General features: G+C 29.0%; 1 protein-coding gene across 7 annotated transcripts; it reads right to left on the bottom strand.

Moving 5' to 3' along the window:
- Positions 1-3,122: 3,122 nt before the first annotated feature.
- LOC107440983 (uncharacterized) lies at positions 3,123-21,310 on the bottom strand. 7 transcript variants are annotated; one of them, XM_071186695.2, is made up of 6 exons: positions 21,170-21,263; positions 19,165-19,244; positions 15,256-15,425; positions 11,308-11,478; positions 8,518-8,951; positions 3,439-4,320 (listed from the first exon to the last, which is right to left on the bottom strand). In XM_071186695.2, the coding sequence occupies exons 3-6, from the start codon at positions 15,421-15,423 to the stop codon at positions 3,972-3,974; spliced, it is 1,122 nt and encodes a 373-aa protein (XP_071042796.2). In that variant the 5' UTR covers positions 15,424-15,425; positions 19,165-19,244; positions 21,170-21,263; the 3' UTR covers positions 3,439-3,971. The 7 variants fall into 7 exon arrangements, with proteins under 7 accessions (XP_071042795.2, XP_042901977.2, XP_042901978.2 ...); XM_071186696.2 differs by having other exon boundaries at positions 21,039-21,239; XM_071186697.2 differs by lacking the exon at positions 21,170-21,263 and adding an exon at positions 20,724-21,006.
- Between the last annotated feature and the right edge of the window lie 25 nt (positions 21,311-21,335).

The raw sequence follows: 21,335 nt of genomic DNA, 5'->3' as shown, positions 1-21,335 counted from the left end.
AAAAGTGGGTATAATGGATGAAATAATTTAAATTAAGAAAATTAGCAAATAATTTAAATTAGTGAAATTTGAAAAATCATCAAAGAAAAATTTCCAGCTTTTCTTTAAAAATCCCTGATTTTTCCAGGTTTTTATCCAAATTTCCCTGATATTTCCAGGTTTTTTCCAGTATAAAAAAATTCCCTGATAATTCCAGGTTTTCCAGGTGGGTGGCCACCCTGTTAATTCAATATTTTTACTTTATTTAAGGCCTTTTTAAGGGCATTAGTTGAGATTTTTTAGGTCATCAAAATCCGGGCTCTAGTTATAAGTAACACTAATTAATATGTTTATCAATACTAATTGTTATGCTAATTATACTAACCAACAGCAGCGTCTCCGAATTTTTGGCACATAACAAGCGAAGCGTGATAGCGCTTCACCACACTCAAACGGTATAGTGAAATAAAAAAATTTTTGCAAATAGTTATTACATTTGTTTATCCAAAGATAATTCCATGGAAAAAAAAAGATTTTTTTTCTCTTAAGGATAGTCAAAAGCATTTTGTATTTGTAAAATATAAAAATTTTTACATCATTTTAAAAAACAAAATCGATCAATAATAGTTCCTGATAAACCGAATTTCAATTTTTGCTAACTGATGATTTAAAAATAAAAAAAAACTTTCTCTGAATAATCAGCAAGAGTAAGATTTTTTTGAATTTGTTGATGTAGCCTTGAAGCACTAAAAATGTTGAAGACACTAACTCTACTTTAAAGCAATAATTTTTTTTAATAATGCGGCAATGGTCAGTTGTTGTGGTATATTAAACATGATTAAAAAATGAGAACAAGAAAATTTAATAATTTATTCTGACATAAAGAGGTGATGATTCACAAAAATGTTGCAGTTTAAAATCAATCATGATGCTTATATAATGATATAGCAATAACTACATGTCTCTTGATATCTTCTTTCTAAAATTAACAAATATTCTATCATACACAAAACTATTTAGATTGATGAGTGAGCATTACAATATCATATTTTACATAATATTACAAAACAGAGCTTAGTAAGAAATTTCTTTATGTTTCTTAAACTAAAATTATTTTAGTAAAGATAGTTAGCTTCTTACACATTTTTAACAAATACAAGACAACAAAAGATAAATAAGAAAAATAAAATAAAAAACAAAGCTTCTTTCTTATAAAGATAAAACAAACATAAGCAAATTAGTATTAATCAATACAGTGATAACTGTCAACTACCTTTGTAAGTGGATTTAATATCAAATTTGATCACAATGATCAAGTGCCTAAGTGTTAAAAACAATTTAATTTCCCCCTTTATAAATTGACCACCTGTTCAAGTGGACCTCTTTAAATTGTTTTCCAAGAACTGGTCAACTTGTATAAGTTTCACTGTAGGTAGTGTTAAAAACAAATAGAATGAAAGATTTTAATCTGAGAAAAGTTGTGCATTAGTTAAAAATATTAATAATTTTTGGAATAGAATAGAAGATTAAAAAAAATTCAAAGCATAAGTTTTAAAGCTAAAAAAGGCAAATTAAAAAAAACAAAAACTAATAAATATTTATTTTGTATTTCAGATCATTTTGAAAGATTAATACACTTGATATCTGCTTATTTACTAAAAATTGAAAATGATTTGAAATTTTTTTGATTATTCATTACATCTTTACTCATATGAATTTAAAAGAATGCTATCCATGAGCGATAAAATAAAAACAAAAAAATGAAGCAAAAGCAAAGAAACCTATAGTTAGCAACACTTACATGAAATACAGTAACACACATAAAGGTAAGTCTCATGTGCAGTTACAATTAAATGGGAATAAACTTGCATTTAATTATAAAATTTCCGGAAAAAAAAAATTGAAGAAAAAGAATCTTTGAATCAAAACAATTATATATGAGTACCAATGTAAAACTAAAATCACAATACAAATAACAAGATTTAAAAAATCAGTACTATGCAGCATGCACAAAGAAGCTGTATTAATATCACTTAATAACAAAGTAATTTGGAATAAAATCTAATTTAGCAAAAAATGGCATTTATAAACTTTTAACTATTTGTGTAATAGTCCTGGCTTTTTTCCGAACTTTAAGCAGACTTTGTTTTCTCTACGTCATTTAATGGGGGAAATAGTGCCGAGCAAGGGAATTTTGGAACTATTTTTCTCACAGGATTAACGTTTAGTGATTAAAGAAAATAAAAGTCAGCTAAAGTACTGATTCATAAATCAAAAAAAAGTCCAGGATGAACTTTTACAGTTAAAATAGAGTTTTCCCATTTTTCTCGCCCATATTTACATTCCTATAAGTCTTGTAATAATCCAAAGGACTTCACTGAAGGTATGTACATGGATATCGTTTCAAAATAGTCACTTTATACTTTTATGTCATAACTGCATTAAATCCATTGAAATACTACAATTTATATTCTATTGAGAAAATACAGACATTTCATTATTTGAAATAAGTATATAATGTGATAGAATAGAGGTACACAACTTTCTCTGGAGGGTCGCATGAAAAGGATATAAAAGGATAAATAACATAAAAAGTCAGCTAAAATACAAATTCATTAATTTCAACTATTTATCCTCAAAAATACAAACAAAAAAAAAAAGTCCAGGATAAACTTTTACAGTTAAAATACAATTTTCTCACTTCCTCTCTCTATATATACTTATATTCCTATAAACCTTGCAATATTCCAAGGGATATAATTGAAGATATGTACATGGGTGTTATTTCAAAATTAATCACTTAATACTTTTATGTCATAACTGCATTAAATCAATTCAAGTACTACTATTAATATTTTAGTGAAAACATATTAAAAAACATTTCATCAATTCATTAAAGTATATGTGGTAGAGTATAGAGGTGCAAGACTTTCTTTGAAGGAGGATCACACAAAAAAAAAGAAAAAAAAATTAATTTTCCCTCCACTGAATTGCTGTTGTTCTTCATTTACGTCGCACTAGAGCTGCACAATGGGCTATTGGCGACGGTCCCACTGAATTCAGTTTTCTAACTATTCCTCAATTCAATATAAGAATATCAAGTAGTTATAAAAATTAAAGTATAAGTAAGGCATTTATATATATATATATATATATATATATATATATATATATATATATATATATATATATATATATATATATATATATATATATATATATATATATATATATATATATATAAAGCAGTACTGCTCAAGATTGTTGTGGGCCAAGAAGGTTCAACAATTTCATGACCAACAAAATGAGTAGAAAGAGTAAACGTAATATATGTAGAATATTCTTAAAGCAAAATCAATTGCAGTTTTGAAAGCATAGCTTTTAGTCAAACTACAATTATTTATTTATAAAAATTTTTTAACCTTTCTTCTTAGGAAAAATAATTTTATCTTTTTGTTAAAATAAAACTACCTATGATCAATTAAAAAAAATACTTGCAAATCAATACCTCTGCATTTTGAAATTCGAATACGTTGTAATTAGTATGAAAAACAATTATGAATTTTTCTAACCTAGTTGTGCGGCATTTTTCATTTTTTTTTTTTTTGGGATAAAAGATAAGGGTAACATATTGGCCACATGAGATCCATTTGTTGAGCACCCTATCCTAGAAGCTAAATTAACAATTGCAACGGGAAATATAATTAACATGTGAAATAATGCTTATTAAATACAAAGGTCATAACTTATAAAAGAAAATACACAAATTCACATTATGCTTATTTGTAACGGGAAACATAAACACAAAATTAAATTTTAAAACAAAGATTACACTTTCAATGCATTACAAAATTAGCATCATGGGTGAAGTTTAACTCCTGAAAAAGGACAATATTTAAAAGCCTAACTTAAGTGTAAGGGGCTAACTACAGTTTATTTTTTTAAAAAAATGAAAGTATGATGTACAACATTTCATATCTTGCACCAAATATTTATGCAGTTGTCTTTTTCTTGTTTCCTTTTGATTTCACATTTTTTGCCTTTTCAGCTTTTGCAGGAGCTTTGCTGGTTTTTACTGCTTTCTGAGGAGACTTCCCCTTCTTTTTTGCAACTATTGCAACGACTAACTTTGCACTTTTCTTTGGAGTTTGAGGCTTCTTTTTCACCACTTTCGTTTTTGCTGGTTTAGATTTTGTTTTGGGGGGAGATTTCGTAGAATTTGTTGTAAGAGCGCTAGACTTCCTTTTACCAAAGTCAAAATCATCAATTTTTAGTGAGGATTTGGTTCTTGCTAAATATGCAGCAACGTCAGGTTTCGAACGAAACTTCATACCTTCCGGGCTAAATCATGAAAAATAAATAAATAAGCATATAAAATAAACTAAATTCATGCATGGATACACAACATAGTAAAACAATGGTTAAATGTTTGGGACATATAAATATAACCTTGTTAATCTCATCCAAACACACGTTAGATGAATGAATTACAACACAATGCGAAAAAAGCTTTAACAAACATTAGAGTAAAATTAGCTGCAAGCACTGGAATTTCATAGCTCTTGATAGTTTGAGGAAGAGAAACATATTTTAAACAGATTATTTGGAGAATTCTTAAACAATAAAAAATAACCATGAAAGCATAAACCTGACCTGCCTGTCTACAGGTAAATACTGCCACTATCTGACTTTATATACAAGATTTGAAGTATCCTATTACTATTATCAAATTTTATGATATGGAATGAAATACTTAAGGTATTGAAGAAACTAAGAAAAAATATTTTTTCCAAATAAAAAAAATCCTACATAACATGCTAAATGATTTGAATCTGCTTCAAAAACATCGAATGAGTCAAATCTATTTGGGACAATCTTTTATATTTCTTTTTATCAATGTAGAACATAGTATGTGGGACAACAAATAATTTAAAACAATAAAAAAAAAATTTGAGATCAGACAATTATAGGCAACCATTTTAGTTTTACTTAATCTGATATAATGCAAGTATCATACATGATTTAATATCTAATAAAATGACTCTTATGTCAAAAAAAAAGCAGCTTCCTACAGGTTTTAGACAGTTATTGACATGTTTCGTCAAATTTTTGACACCAAAAACCCAACCCTGATAAAATGTCAGTTAATTAGTAATTTATTTTTCATAAAATAACTCAAGGGTTATAAATCTTTGAAAATGATATGCAGTAACACTGATAAGAAGCCTTAAATACTTTGTGCAATTAGTAGACAGTTCTACAGTGCAAAATCTCGCACAATTAAAATTTTCATTGAACTTAATTTCCATTAATCAAAAAGGGAGAAGAAAATTACAAAATGATAAGGCCCCGTCATTGACTGCCCTAAACTCAACTAATAAACAAACCCCAAGATCAAGCACCGAGGAGCAGATTTATAAATAAAACAGTGAACTAACACCAACAGATTTACAGAGACATGACTGCACCAGAATAACATGTTCAACACAGAGAAACAGTGGAAATTGATTTAAAATATATATATATATATACATAATTCTTTTCAGGAAAAGATAGGTTTACAGATATTTTAAGTTTGTCCCTTTATTTTGCAAAAGTGAAACTATTTTTGACACGACTCAGCAAGGCGGGAATTAAACCAGAAATTTTGAGTTAGTCGTAAATGCTGAGTTGGTATGTCTGAAATTCCTCACGCTCCACCACTGTTTTCAAAAAATTGGTATTCAAATGTAAAGACAGAAGTTTTGAATTTTTTTTAAATCATTCATATCCTATTACTATTTCTCATTACCAGAAATGCTGAAGAATAAAAAAGAATCTCAATAATGGACCATGTGATGGTCAACTCTGCCATGAACTTTATTACTTCTTAATATTACTGCTCTGGAGACAAAATATAAAATTAAACTGAGTTAAGGCGCATGTGGGCATCCAGGGTAACGAAGAAGCTGACGAAACAGCCAAGATGGCCATTGGGTTAGACACGGTGGAACTCCAAGGGCTGAGGACCCCGAAACAGGTTAAGAGTAAACTGAGGGATAGTATCCTTATTAGATGGGCAGAGGAGTGGAGGAACTGTCCAAAAGGGAGGCAAACCTATGATCTCATTAAAACACCATCAACTAAAAGGTTACTTACAAACTTTTACCTAAATCAATTCATTACTGGCCACGGAGTGTATCAAAAAAGGTTTTTCAACAAAAGTGGTATCTGTCAATATTGCACAGAAGAACAAACCATTCACCACCTACTTTTTGATTGTGCAGGCTTCCCGGCACTCCGAGGGGATATCTTTACTAATAAAACTGAGCATCAGATCTTCTCAAGTAATGACTACAAAAATATCGTCAAGGAAATCATTAGGGTCACACTAGAAGATCTACTAAAAATTAATCAGGTCTAGTCTCACCGGCCCGCCCTCCACTCCTGTTCTTCATTCGTTCCCCCAGTAGAGCCATTGGCCGGCATCCGGGCACGCTTGCTTTTACGTTGTGCGCCTCTTGTGTTTTAACTTCTTGCTAGTCTTAACTTGTATACCTCTCAGGCTTTGACTTGCTGCTGGTTTCAACTTTTAAATTTCTTTGTGCGCATGTAACTTTTTTGTATTACCACTGTTTGGTTTTATTTTCACGAGTCCCTATTGATTCAAGGTTTTAACTACCTTGATCACTTTGTACCCCTTTTGGCTTGTTATAACTCTTTTAACTTGCCATTGTTATGTATTTTTAATATATATATATATTATATTTTTAACTTTCCCTTTGTGGCTGTGTATTGCCAATGTTTTAAGGATCTTTCGATTTGGCTGTCTCTTGCTCAAAACACAACCAGGTTTTACTTACTTTATCGCTATGCATTGCTCTTTATCTTTCTTGTGTATTGTAAATTTTGTATCTGATGGCCTGTTGCCATCCATCCACTTGATGCTAATTTTTGTGTATTGTAAATTTTGTATCTGATGGCCTGTTGCCATCTATCCACTTGATGTAAATTTTGTGTTTTTAATGCCTCTCCCGTATGCCCATAGATGGGCGGGTCGGGGACATACAATAAATTTCTTTGTGTAACTGCAAACAAAAGCATGAAATCCCCCACTTTCAGCAAAACTTGAAAAGGTGAAGAATTTCTAGACAATTCCAGGTTATGAGATAAAATCAAGTTCCTCCCCTGACTTTTATTTTAATATCCAATCTCATATTTCCTGACTTTAACTGGTTCATAAGTAAAATATAAATATTAAATAAGAGTCAAATTATTCAAAACTATATAGCAGCAATAAAAGTTAAGAAAAATCTTAACTTGTGCTTTTTTTTAATCATAAATAACAATACAATATTAAGAAGGAAAAAAAAAACATTGATAAATTTTTGTTTTTGATTTAATAGTAATTTTCTAGCACTTAAAATTTGGAATGATTGCCACAGCAATGAATTTTTTTTTGTTGATAAAACTGCATTGAATCAGTGTTTTCACTACAGCATGAGAATCTCGCATATTTTTTTCTTTTCTCACATTAAAAAATTATTAACGCGAGAAGTTCGGACACTGTATTAATCAATTTTAAAATGCATGAATCTCACGAATTTCGGAAAAAATTTAGTTTTCCGCCATATTGAAAAAGACATGAAAACAGTTACGACAAGTGTTGAGAAAAAAAAAGTGAGTTCTTCATAAGTTGTTTAAAGTTATCTATATTTTTCGCTGTTAATGAATTACCAAATTCCCTCATCGACAATTTAGAGCAATTTGTAAAATTAAGTCTGAAAACTAATCTGGAAGACCTAACAAAGAGTATGAAGAAGATGGAAATAACTTCAATGAACTTCACTATTCCATAACAGAAATAATTGAAGAGCATATGCTGGCAGATATAGAGGATAGGAAAGTGTGTGCACAATGCTATAAATTTAATTAGTGATTCCGAATAGTTCAGCATCTGTTGCAAGGACATTTAGTCCCAAAACTGAATTAAAACATCGTAACAGATCGATTGATAAGCATTTGAGCAAACCTAATGAGAATAGCTGATGAAAAAGTAGATACAGAACATTTCCCATATGATAATGCAGCAATTTAGAAATTAGAAGATGTTAAAAATTTATTATAATTAAAGAAATATTTTTTCCCAAGTCTATTCGTGTTTTTTTAATTTTCAGAAATATCACTTAACTTTTTGAAATCTCACCCTGTTTTTGAGAAAGGGTGAGAAATTATCTCCCATTTTTTTTTCTGTAATGAAAACACTGATTGAATATATGATTTATTGGCATAAGATCTAGAAATGAAATAGCAGCTATAATAATTATGAACTGTTAATCAGAATACTCTTATTGTTTGTTAAAGGGATGCCAGATAATTGAAAGTAAAAGTATAAGATAACAAGCAGTTTTGGTAAATTGGTATAAGAATCAGAAAAAATGATAACTCAAATTTGTAATACACCATAAAAAATTATGTTAGAATTTCGCTGATGAATAATAACAAAGGAATTAATTTAGAATTCAAAAAAAAATTTTTTTTTATTAAAATGAAACTTACTTGTAAATATACACATCAATCATACCCGCAGTTTTTCCAGATTTACGAGTTACAAACTTTCTAACCCAACCCTTTGGTAGATTAGTGGTATCTTCAATTCCATCATCTTTAGAAGGAGTTTTAGGTGTGCTTGCTTTTTTGGTTTTGGTAGGTTTTTCTTCACTTGTCACTTTTGCTTTTTTAGCTGGGCTCTCAACAGTTGATTCAGTCAGTGCTGGATCTTCAGTAATGTTTTGAACTTCTTCTATGATTGATTCGTCAATCACATTTTCCTTTTCCTCAACCTTTCTCTTCCTACCCCTCTTTGCAGCTTTAGACGTTTCCTTCTCTTCAACTACAGGTGGGTCCTCTTTAGTTTCAACCTCGTCATTATTCACAGGAGGAGTATCAACTTCTGGCTTCTCCTCAGTATTGACAACTTCTTTCTTCTTACCCTAAAGTAATGAACAAAAAGCTTACCTTAAAATAATTATAAACATTTTTATCAGTTTTCACTACAGCCTAACTATTACATCAGGATAGTCATAAAGTTTCAGAAAAATATTTTTAACTGATTTCTATACCATTATTTCTTAATTTGTTTTTCATTAGACAAGTCAGTTTACAAATCACTGAAATTTTATAATTTTATGCAGTTGTATTATTTTAAAATTTAAAAAAGCTTCTATTTAAACGAAACATAATTTTGTTTCAACAATTATTAAAACTAAACTAATAGCAATTGCAAATTATCAATCTCATTAAGCCTTCTAAGAAATTCGCTGAGGTGAGTTCAAAAAATTAAATCGAAAGGAAAAAAGGACATAAAAATAAATTTTTTCTCCTTTGCTCTAAAACTACAATTTCAACTATAATATAAAATGTTAATTACATATTAATATTAATACTTTTTATATTATAAATTGTGTCCAACCAACATCAGGTCAATTTCGAAACTACCAAACTAAAAAGCTTATAAAATGGCCTTTAAAATTTGCAGCATGGTATCCATGTGCCATCATGCGGTCATATTGTCACAATGTTTGACACCGTATAAACAAGAAAATTAAAATCCCACTAAAATAAAAATAATAGAAAAATTAAATAAGTAACAAGTTAATTTATATTATTAACAAATTGTTCTCTCCTACAAGTAGTGAGCTCTTCAATGATGTGAACAATTAAGATTTTTAATGCTAAAAATTTCCATTCACACATATGCCTAAGTGAGATTATAATGGACCCAAATTAATTTTATTAAGATGTTATAGGCTTTGATATTTTTTACTGTACAATAACAATATTGTAAGATGACATATCACAGGATAATAAAAAATATGGTTACTAATACATATTAAGGACAACTATTGGTATACTTTGTAGAAAATAGTGCCTTGCAAAGGTTATAAGAAGAATTTGTAAAGGACATAGCGGCCAACATGGAAAGAAAAACATCCAGTAAACTTACTGAAAAATACTATTGCATAATTTTGATATAGCATCACCAATATCTAGTTTTAGGTTTCATGTTTTAATTTGCACATTTACACTAAATATTCCAGGTGTAGGGAACTTTAAGTCAAAACCTGGAGTGCACAGCCTTTTTGAGTGATTTATCAAAAAAGTTCTTTTTGATTTTTAAGATTTTTTGTGAACCATGTAAATACGAATCACAATGTATAGTTTTTAAATCACGCATAAATAGGAAACTAGATTTTTAATATTACAACCTCGTGGATACATATCACAATACTGAATTTTAAAAATGCGTGAATACAAATCAAGATATTCGATTTTGAATTTGCACGAATAAAAACCGCAATGCACAATCTCAAAATCATGTGAATAAGAATCACAATGTGTAACTATTACATCGAGTAAACAAGGAAAACAATGATGTTTGACAATGTATTAAAATCACATGAGTAAGAATCGGGATATCAGCCAACTACAGCACAGTTCCAAAATTTCAAAACAGGGAAAATCAGCAGAACTAAAATGGTGGAAGAACCAGGTGTTTGTAAACGTTTCGTTAACAGAATTTCACAAGTTCCAAATTTTCATCGGAGTATAAGTTCCTGATTCGAGAAGTCTGTGATATTCGAGGGAAAATCCCATGCCTCACTTTTAGTTTTCAGACATGGAAGAATGATATGAAAAACCCGGAATTCTCGGCTACACCTGGAGTACAATCATCTCTGATATATGATAAATTAATATTTGTATACAAATCAATTTTTGATAAAAATCGGAAAAACTTTCTTAAAAAAAGTATCAGTTTTTTAATTTTTAAATAAATTCTATGAATTAAAATAATGTCAATTTTACAAAATAATTTAGAGCTCTGAACACTAATGTTTTTAAGAAAAATTATTATATTTGCCATCAACATGTCTAAATATGCATGTCGCCCTTTGTTATTCAGCCTGATTTGTAAGAGGCCTCTCACTCAAAAGTTGTGCACCCTTATTTCATGGTAATACTTATTTAAATACTCAAACAATAAACTGTGTAAAAAAAATTGCAATGGAATTTTTTTCTCCAAAAACTTTTTCATTTCCAGTTTTTTTCTCTAAAGTATGCAAAAGTCAGGTGACTTTTTTAAACCGTAAAAGAAACTGGTAAAACCCAGTAGGGTGAAAGGAAAGCCGTAAAAGGAGTTCTAAAATGTCCATCATAGGACACAAATTTTGCGAGCAATCAACAGATTTTTCTTTTTTTTGCCTTAAAGGAATTAAATTGCAACAGATTTTTATTTAGCTCTTAAGAGTTGGCAACAAAAATTAAAACTAATATATATATATTTTTTACCTTTTTAGACACAGGTTCTTTCTTGGCCACCTCTTTTTTCGGTCTTCCTCGACCAGCAGGCTTATCTGCTTTTTTTGCCTTTGAAAATTTACCACCTTTCTTTTTTGGAGATGAGGTACTTTCCATTTTATCAGTGTCTTCTTCACCTTCACTATTTTTTTCGTCTGCTTGCTGAAATTACAAAATAGACACATAATGACTGAGAAGATGTGAACACTGCTATAACAATTCTATAGAGGCAGTATTTTTTCGATAATTAAACAAATTTATATTAAACACATTTTTAAAAAAATTATTCCACTTTGCGTAGGACTACTACTCTAGATTTCAATAGCTAAATGACTTAAACCTTGATGAACAGTATGAAATTTTTTTTAATGGATTGATCGTTATTAATGCCATAACCAATTCATATTTATAATAAATAAGTTAAGGAACTGTTTTATTTTCCCTTGGGTGCTACTTTCATTCGGGCAGATTAGGAATGAGTGGGAGAAGCAAAGGTTTTCATCTAATATCTTCATTTTTTTTTTAAGCGTAAGAGTTATTTGCCTGGCATTAATTTACCATGAATTCAAATTCATTAATGTTTTCTTAAAAGTTAAGAAATTGCATAACTGTTTGCATAGCATATAAACTTTACTAATAAGCAAATAAACTGAGAGGCAATGCACGAAATCCTTATCCACGTTTAAGTATAAACAGGGATGAGATTGGCAAAAAAGCTGAATTTCCATGTGAGTAAATTTTACGTGTGAGCAATTGTTTAATAATAAATTCCTGACAATTTAAGATAACAACCAACAAAAATTGCTATTTTAGTTTGAAAAAATTACATGGTCAGCAACTGTTTAGATAATTATTTTTCATATGATAAGAATTTCGCATTTTATATCATAAATAACAGCAGCATTATTTCTTAAATTTCGGTGCTGAGTTAAAAAACTCATTTTCCACAAAAAATTGAATAATTTAAGTGATTGCTTTTGTTTGCTATATCTTTTTTTTTTTGCTTAACTTGCTGCAAACGCTTCACGTTTTACAAAACCAGCAAAAAATCTTTTAACAAGGTCAAATTTCTCATAATGCAGCTTGTGAATGAGGGGAAACAGAATGGTGATTAATTTAGTCGTTAGCCCATCTTCAAACATCTTTTCACAAATCCTATTTTTTCTTTCTTTAACTGCCTTCGTCACATTCTTCTTTGCAAGGACCAGGGTTGGCAGGTTTTTGACATGTGACAGTTTTTGACAGTTTAAACCATGGTTTAAACCGTCACGTCAAAAACCTCACTGTCAAAAACCTATATTCATATGTGAAATTTAATTAACACATAAAATTTATATATTTTTTTTATAAAGGATAGTGTTTCTAAATATGTTCTAGAAAAAATAAATTTAAAATTTTGAAGAAACACTTATATTTTGAAAAGTAACCAAAATCTTGTACTTTTGAAAGCTCACATCTTTTGTAATATTATGTTTTCATTTTCACGTGTTATTGAAAATCTGCAGTGATATTATTAAGAAATTTATTTAAAACCAAATTAAGTGTATAATATAGATTATACTAAAAATTAGACATTTTTAAAGATAAACATTAGCAGTTTTGTACATTAGACATCCTTTAAAGATAAATCTTTTAAACAGGTTGGGCACATGCAACATTCACAATCAGGGATTTTTTGTCCATTTTTAGCTCTTCTAAAGTAAACTGGGGGGAGGGGGATTAGTGAACCGCTTTCAACATACTTTGTTTGGTGGTGGAAAAATTTTCAAAACTAGTTATGTGCTACCGTATGCTGCGAGGAGCAAATGAACTAGACTATTGAATTTTGAATTAAATTTCTACTTCCATCATTTTCATTTTGATTATGTAGTGTGATGGATGTTCTAATTTTTAAAATTTTGTATTTAATTAGGGTAATTACCATAATAATTTGTTTACATATTTCATGGATCAGTGACTGTAATGTTCTTCTGTTTCGTTTGACTTTCGTGATTGGTTGTTAGTTTTTCAGAAAAATCAGTAATTCTGAATTTTAAATCTTAAATTTTTTTTAATTCATAGTTAACATAAGACAATACAAGTTTAAGTGCTTTCTGTTAAATACACAGAGCAGTTAGTGTCGATTTACAGTATATTCAGCCTATTCATTTACTATACTGAAAATTTAGTTTATCCAAATACTTGTGAATTTCATTTTGCTGAATACTATATAGTTTTGTTGAATATCTAAATATTCAGCAGTTGAATAATTACTTCTTACTTTCAAGATATACATTATTTGTATTCTTAATACAAGTGGAGAAAAAAAAAATTAAGAGATGAAAATTGTTTTAAAATGATAAGTGTAATAATTATAAATAAATATAATAAGCAATATGAATTATATTTATCATTATTCATAAATATAACTACTTTTAAATTCAAATTAACATACTGGATAATAAAGATATTCAGTCTAACATTAAAAAAAAATTTTATACACTTGTATCAAGTTTATATTTATACAACATAACTTGTAAGTTCCTTATAAATATAAATATTAGTTAAATGTTCCTTATATGTCAAAAATGCATGGTAATAAACTTTTAATTTTCTTAAATATCAAAAAAAAAAAATTTTTTTTTTCAAAATATAAATATTTAAACAATTTTTGTGCAAAATTTTTCTGCACATGCATTTGAATATAAATTTCTGAGATTTTAAATCTGTTATTTTACCTTAATTTTAATAAAAAAATATTTTAAAACCTGCTGATTACCTATAGTATAATTAAATTTCCATATAATGCATGGCAACTGTTGGTAGTTTGGAAGTTTATATATTTTCTTGGCAAACTTCAGTTTTTGACGGTTTAAACCAGTATTATACCCTTGTCATGTCAAAAACCCAACCCTGGCAAGGACAGAATGTAAGTTTTGAATATGCCTATATATGCTAATAATTGTTGATAGAAAAACAGTCACATTTATAGTAACTAATTTCAAAGAAACGTACTTCTTACAAGAATCGCGATAATTGATTTTAAACTCGTGTGAATACGAATCGTTACATAGGTTTTTAAAAACGCGTAAATACAAATAGTGATATTGGATTTTTAAATCTCGTAAATAAGAATCATATTGTAGTATGTTCAAATCGCGTGAATAAGAATCGAAATGTTATAGAAAATTCCGGGAGTGAGACTTTTAAAAAGCTTGAAGTACGAAAATACGAACTATCTGGCAGACGGGTAAAAATGAGGAAAATCGCATCTTCTGTGCATAAAAGCGGCGAAAATAGCTAAAATATAAAAACGTGGAAGAATTGACAGATATGTAGGTTGAATTTTCTGTTTATCTTTGAAAATCGGAAATAAATATAATTCTTTTATCTCAATGGCCAAAATTTTCGAAAAAGCAAAATCTTCATTTAAAAAAAAATTTTTTAAAAAAGAGAAACTTTTTGATAATCGGAGTTTTTGATAAAAAGGCGGATATTCGAGACACAAAAGTAAAAAAAGCGGAAATCCGCTAAAAAATCTCACCCCTGTATAAATGAAATTGTCTGTTGCCCAGAAATCATCACACATACTTCAAGTTTTTTTTCTTCCCCAAACTACTTACACTGCCTTGATAAGTAAGGAACTTTAAAATTAATTTTGAAGGGATTCATAAAATTTTCGTGCAATTCACTAGAACCTTTATTATGGCCTGAAATGCCAAACTTACAGCAAATAAAATTATATTGAAACATTTAGTATAGCAAAGGCTTTTCTTAAATTTGGTATTTTAAAAATTCAGCCTGCGTGGTTAATACTTCACTCATTAGCATAGTGCTTGTGAAGTAATCACATAGTACTTATGAAGTTACGATTTCACTCATTCATCTTGTTTAATGTTCACTATAAATATGAAACTTGGCATACACTTCTGTTCAAGCAAATTCATTTTAAAACCCTACCTCTTCAATATCAGGCTCTTTGTTGTAAGTATGATCTCTTGGAACTTCTCCGTCTACATGAGTTGATACTTCAAGACCATTTTCTTCACAAGTAGTATCGATTCCAAGATCAAGCAATTTATCACTTCCGTTTTCTGGCTCCTTTACTTCAAAAGTGCTACTAGACATGTCTAAAAAATTGAATTATTTTTTATAACATTTGTATATAATGAATGATCAAGACCAAGTAAAAACAATAATAAAAAGCAAACAATTATTAAGGAGTGAATAATGTGTTTGACGATTACAGATGACATAATTTAAGTTTAACAGTTTATTGGTTAGTACACTAAGTGAAATGTCAGTTATCTTCTGATTTTCTGCTTAACTTATCAGCTGTTTTCGATTGATAATTTTATAAAATAACACCCAATTACTCCGTCCCCCCCAAAAAACCATCCTAAATTAGCTTAAAAAAATTCAGCATTATTTATATATTGTTAGTAAACCAATCTTAATAATAAAAAAAAGGCATTTCATTTCTTTACTACATTTCTCATTAGCAATCAACAGCACTCTTTAACACTTAAAACCAAAGAACTTCATTTCACAAATTGCGTATCAATTGCAAATATCATTGATAAATCTTACACTTATAAAATATATATACCAAATATATATTTTATAAGTGTATACCAAAGCTTACACTTATAAAAAGCTAGCTAGACAGGAAGTATCAAACGAGTTCAATGCAGCATACTTCCTGTCGAGTTCAATGCAGCATAATATTTTTGATATTTGACTAAGCTCCAATTTTCGTTTTGAACATGACATGTAGAACATCTGAAGAAATTTGGATGGTTTAACTATGTTCAAATATTCAAGGATAGTAATCATCAACATTAAAGAATATTTTTGATTATTTAAGGAAGCTATTATTTTTGGATAGAGATAGTCCTTAAAATCTTTTTTGGAGAGAAACATTTTAATTTTACTGTATATTTAAAAAATTTAATTTATACTGATCAATGTTAAAATTTACAATGAGATAAAATAACAAATAAGAGAAGCACATTTAAAACTAGTGGTTTAGTTCTAGAAGAATGAAAACTTTTTGGTTGGGGATACTTTTTGTATTTTTTTTTAATGTGAAATATTCTTTTCAGCCAATTTCATTTTATCTCAAACATTAAATAATAAGAGATGCAGATTTATAGCCAGTGGATCAGTTGAACTAAAATATTAATTTTAAGAGGAAGATTTAATAACTTTTCTAAAAAGATGTTGGTGATCTCTAAGAAATCTAAGTTATTATGCAACAAATCCTTATTTCTTGTAACAACTGCAGTGTTAACAAGTCTTACAAAAATAAAAGTTATGCATTTTGCTGCTGGTTAAACTCCTTAGTTTTTGTATAAGTTTACAAAGAATTGAAAACTAATGCTAACATTGATGACATAAACGGTTTCGAAACTGCAGAAGAAAAAGATTTCTCTGAACATAAAGGAAAGTTAGTAGCAAACCAGAGACCTGTGGATTTTGTTAAGTTTTATATATATATCCACTTTATTTATACAGGGGTGATTGTGAGTCCAATTCAAAATTTCGGAAAATTTCTTGAGTAAAAAAAAAAATCATTAAAGATGCATAATGTCTTTATAAATTCAAATCATTGATATTTTCAAAACATTGAATTCTGAATAAATTATATACAGCATAATTTAAATGAATAAATATGTATAAGTTTATTTTTATCTCTAATCACATTTATTATTCTACCAGAAAAAATATTTACAAATGAAAGATGCCAAGTATAAATTTTAGATCTAATATTTTTAAATAAAATATACAAGAATTTTTATACACAAATGTGATCGATGATTTCTTGAAACTTTTAGACTTAGGATTCGTGAAAACTTCCGGAGCACAATCACCTCTGCTTACATATAACTAATCATCATGTTTCCCAATTACATTCGGATTTTATTAACTGTGAACACAATCCCAATAGTTAAATTATTCAGCAGTAAAGACACTTAGCAAAGTTAAACTTGTAAAAAAAAAATTTTCCACCCTGCTTATGAATACTCTCACAGGTAAGCGTAAAAAGGCAACAAAAAATAAACACCAGAAAAGTATATTACCATGTAAAATTAAACCACGTAAATTAAATACTCTTAACTAAATGTATTTTAAAAAAATTAAATTTTTTTTAAAGAAAAACATAACAGAGTTTTCACTACAGCGCGAGAATCTCGCATATTTTTTTCTTTTCTCGCATTAAAAAATGATTACCCCGAGAAATTCGCGCATTCTATTAATCAATTTCAAAATTCGCCAATTTCTCGCATTTTGGAAAAAGCTTCGAATTACGCCATTTAGAATAAAATCTGTTTCACTTTTCTTCCTGGATCTTTCATTATTTTCAACATTTGCCTCATTATCTAGCCTCCCTATTTACCAGTATTGTTCAGAAACTTTTCGAACAACAGAACAGAACCACGGAACCCCTTTCAGAACACATTTCTCTGCAACCACGTGTTTACCGTAGGTAAGGTTTCTTCATGTAAGACGTTCAAATTTTTTATGCACTTATGTAAGATGGACAAATACCTTGTAAAGGCAAAATCTTCAAATCTATGATGATGGGCCAAAAATATTCAATGCTTTAAAAAATAGAAGACGTTTAAAATGTATTATAATTATAGAAATGATTTTTTGTTCAAGAGTTTTTGTGTTTTTTTAGTTTTTAGAAATCTCACTTAACTTATTGAAATCTCACCCTGTTTTTGAGAAAGGGTGAGAAATTCTCACCCATTTTTTTTCTATGATGAAAACACTGCATAAGTATATTCTAAAATTAAATAATATAAAAGAATTAGTCTGAAGTTAAAACAGAAAGGAACTTTTCATGCTTCATACTTAAACAAACTTCATAATGATGAAAGAATTCATCATTATCATAAAGATTTTTAACTCACAATAAAATTAACACCCTTAAATAGTATGTTTAATTCATACACAATGTGATAAAATACAATCCCCAGAAGATATAATTAAAAACTTTTAAATTTTAAAAATTCCTTTCCACACACTTCAAATTAATTTTTGTATATAAATGTATTTTTTATATGTACAATATCTAGTTACAATGACGTTAAATTTAGGCGTTGCAATCTGAATCATAAGGTTAAATTGATACATTTTGAAACCAGAATATTTTACCCTCTTGTGTGTTAGTTTTGCATTAAGATCTAAAAGAATTTTTTTTTCTTGTTAAGTGTTTTTTTTTTTTTTTTTTCAAAATGTTAATTGTCACCAAAAATGTACGCTTTTCAGAATTTTTCTAAGTATGACATAAATAGAAATAAGAATTTTGCTGTTTAAATCTAAAATTTTCACACGCATCTTTATTGTTTGTGTAATTGGGGGAGAATTTTTTTTTAAATTTGAGGAGATGGGCACAAGAGATGAACTTGGAGTAGCTTTCGTAAGTCCGAGCCCACTAGGGATTGAAGTATTTTTATCCGAGTCACACCAAGATGCACAAGGTTACTTATAGCTTGAGTCGAAGATATACATCAGTTAAATGCCGAACTTCGAGGTCAAACGTTGATGTTGAAACAAGGAAATCAGTTATTATGATTTTTTAATCAATAACCTGTAAAAAAAAAAAAATCACGGTAAAAAAGTCAATAATTCAATATGAAAAAAAAAAATTTCGAAGAGGACAGCAAACAAGTTTTTTTATCGTCTGTACAATTCCCAAACATAAACTCTCTTTGTAAGCCTCTAAGATGAAAAATTTATCTTTATACTCTGCTTTCTATATTACATTACGTAAAAATGTCTTGTTAAGCATTAAAAAAGCTTATTGGTAAGTAATAAAAAAGTTTATTAAAATTTCACAATGAGTCTGAGCCCAAAAACCTCATTTCAGTAAACGTAGGAGAACTCGGTATATAGTTCTCTGGCGATTGCAGTAGATGCAAACAAATACTGGCACATTCCTAAAAACGGAAATATCCCTGATCACTCAAAATCCACAACCCTTAATATCATATTAAAAATATCAATGTATGAAAAACTATGCAAAAATGGGTTCAATACTAGTATACTTGGTTTTGGCAAAATTGGCAATGTTTGAGAAAGCAATAAAGTTTACAATCTGAAATAGATTTGGCTAGACATCTACTTATTAAATGATTTAGACTTGCTCTTTTGGCGCCACTGCCTGATATACCAACAGTTTGTGACAAGTTAACAGTTTTCAACACAATGCAACATATGCTAGGATTTTACCAAAAAAGTTTGGAAACTATTTAAATCATACTGGAGGACATTTCTGCATCGTGATCTGCCCTGCCAACTACAATCGCCAAGGTGAAAAATTGATTTTAAACGGGAAAATTTAAAAAAAAAAAAAAACATTTAGAGGTTACAAGTTAAACCTTCCGAGATGGCCCCTTTCGTGATGTTTTTTTCTGTTTCGCGCAGGCAACTGCCAGGAAGTTGCCAAGACTTTCAGGTCATTCAACCACAGATCACAATATGGAAACCTCCCCTATGACTGGAATTGAACATACACACACCAAATGTGAAATTCAAATCTATTGAATAAACCACAAACCCGTTTAAAATAAAACTGTGCATTTTGGATTTATTAAATTAACTTACGTCGGGAGAGATTTCCGTATCGTGATCTGCGGCAAAATAATCGCCAAGTCTTGGAAACTTCTGGGCAGTGGCCTGCAAGAAACTAAAAAAAAAACATCACAGAAAGAGACCAACTCGAAAGGAATAACTTGTAGCCAACCCCGGACAAACATCTACATATTCTCTTTACAAAAATGCGCAAATTTTAAATTTACTTGGCACCTTAGCGATTGCGGTTGACGCGACCTCAGATCATGATACAGAAATATCTCCTTTTGTCTTGTCGCTTGCTTTTTTTAAGCTATGAACCGCAAAATTAAGTAGTGGCTAACGGACATGTTTACTTACAAAACATTTTGCCCAGATGCTAGATTGCTTGTTTTTAGTATTAGTCTATACTTTACATCCACCTACCTTTAGTTGGTTACTATAGCATTATGCGGTTTAAATAAGATATATTAACTAAGGTTGTGTAATTATTATATTATGAATAGTTACAATATATATACAATAATTTTCACTCAAACCACTTCTAACTAAATTTCAGTATTAGATATCAGACATTTTGAAATTTTTAACAGATAGTAATGACATACTAATTTTAACACAAGTGTATTTAGGAAACAATACACTGCATAAATTTTAGGAGAATGCACAGTGGTAATAAACTCAACATTTAAACAAATCCCATAAAGCAATAAAAGTTAAATAAATCTAAACTGAACCGTAAATTTTCCAATGCTACTTAATCCATTTATCATATTGAAATAAAAATTTAAAAGATGATCTAACACTAAATATTTTGCACTAATAACAAAAGATATAGCATTTACCATTTCCTCGTCATATAATACACTTTGAAAAGCCTATAAGTTCTTAAGCGTGTGAATTTGTACTTGCCAGTTTTATTTTATAAAAAAAGCATCTACATCACTAAAAACGGTAAGGTACACTTCATCAATGAAATTTCTAAATACCTAAGATAAAATAGTTGTTTAAACTACGCTTTTTGCAACAGCCTAATAGAACTGACAAAATACGACAAGAAATTTAAATATATAATATTTTATACGAAATACAACGTTGTTAGCATTTTAACGGCAACTGCTAACGTCTGATGGGCGATGAGGATATAAATCGGTACTTACCAATTAAACAAAAAAAAATTCTTTATTAACTTCAAAAAGTAACAGAAATCATAAAAAAAATCCACAACTTTCTGTCAAAATAGTATAAGGAATTTTACTTGGTTAACATAACTTCTACAAATATAATTTACCTTTTTTTTTTTAGAAAATATCACGTCAACAAACGGCGCGAATTCAAATTCAGTTCAGTACCAGCAACCAGCGACAAAAAGCTTGAAAAATTATTTTTTGCTGATTTTTTTTCCTCATCCGCGCAAGAGTTATAACACATTGTGAAAGTGACCAATAGGGAGAGGT

The sequence above is a fragment of the Parasteatoda tepidariorum genome, chromosome 9 (genome assembly GCF_982258835.1).
Source record: "Parasteatoda tepidariorum strain Cologne lab strain chromosome 9, Ptep-v5.0, whole genome shotgun sequence".
Taxonomy (NCBI): Eukaryota; Metazoa; Arthropoda; class Arachnida; order Araneae; family Theridiidae; genus Parasteatoda; species Parasteatoda tepidariorum.
Note: the sequence above shows the minus strand (reverse complement) of the source record. Positions and strands in the feature narration are given on the sequence as shown.

Bases quoted from the DNA above. Each gene is read 5' to 3' on its own strand.
- LOC107440983 (XM_071186694.2), bottom strand. From the start codon at position 15,423: ATGTCTAGTAGCACTTTTGAAGTAAAGGAGCCAGAAAACGGAAGTGAT. The intron at 8,952-11,307 runs GTAAAAAATATA...TCATTACTTTAG, and splicing joins AAGAACCTGTGTCTAAAAAG to GGTAAGAAGAAAGAAGTTGT. The intron at 4,321-8,517 runs GTAAGTTTCATT...TTCATGATTTAG, and splicing joins ATTGATGTGTATATTTACAA to CCCGGAAGGTATGAAGTTTC.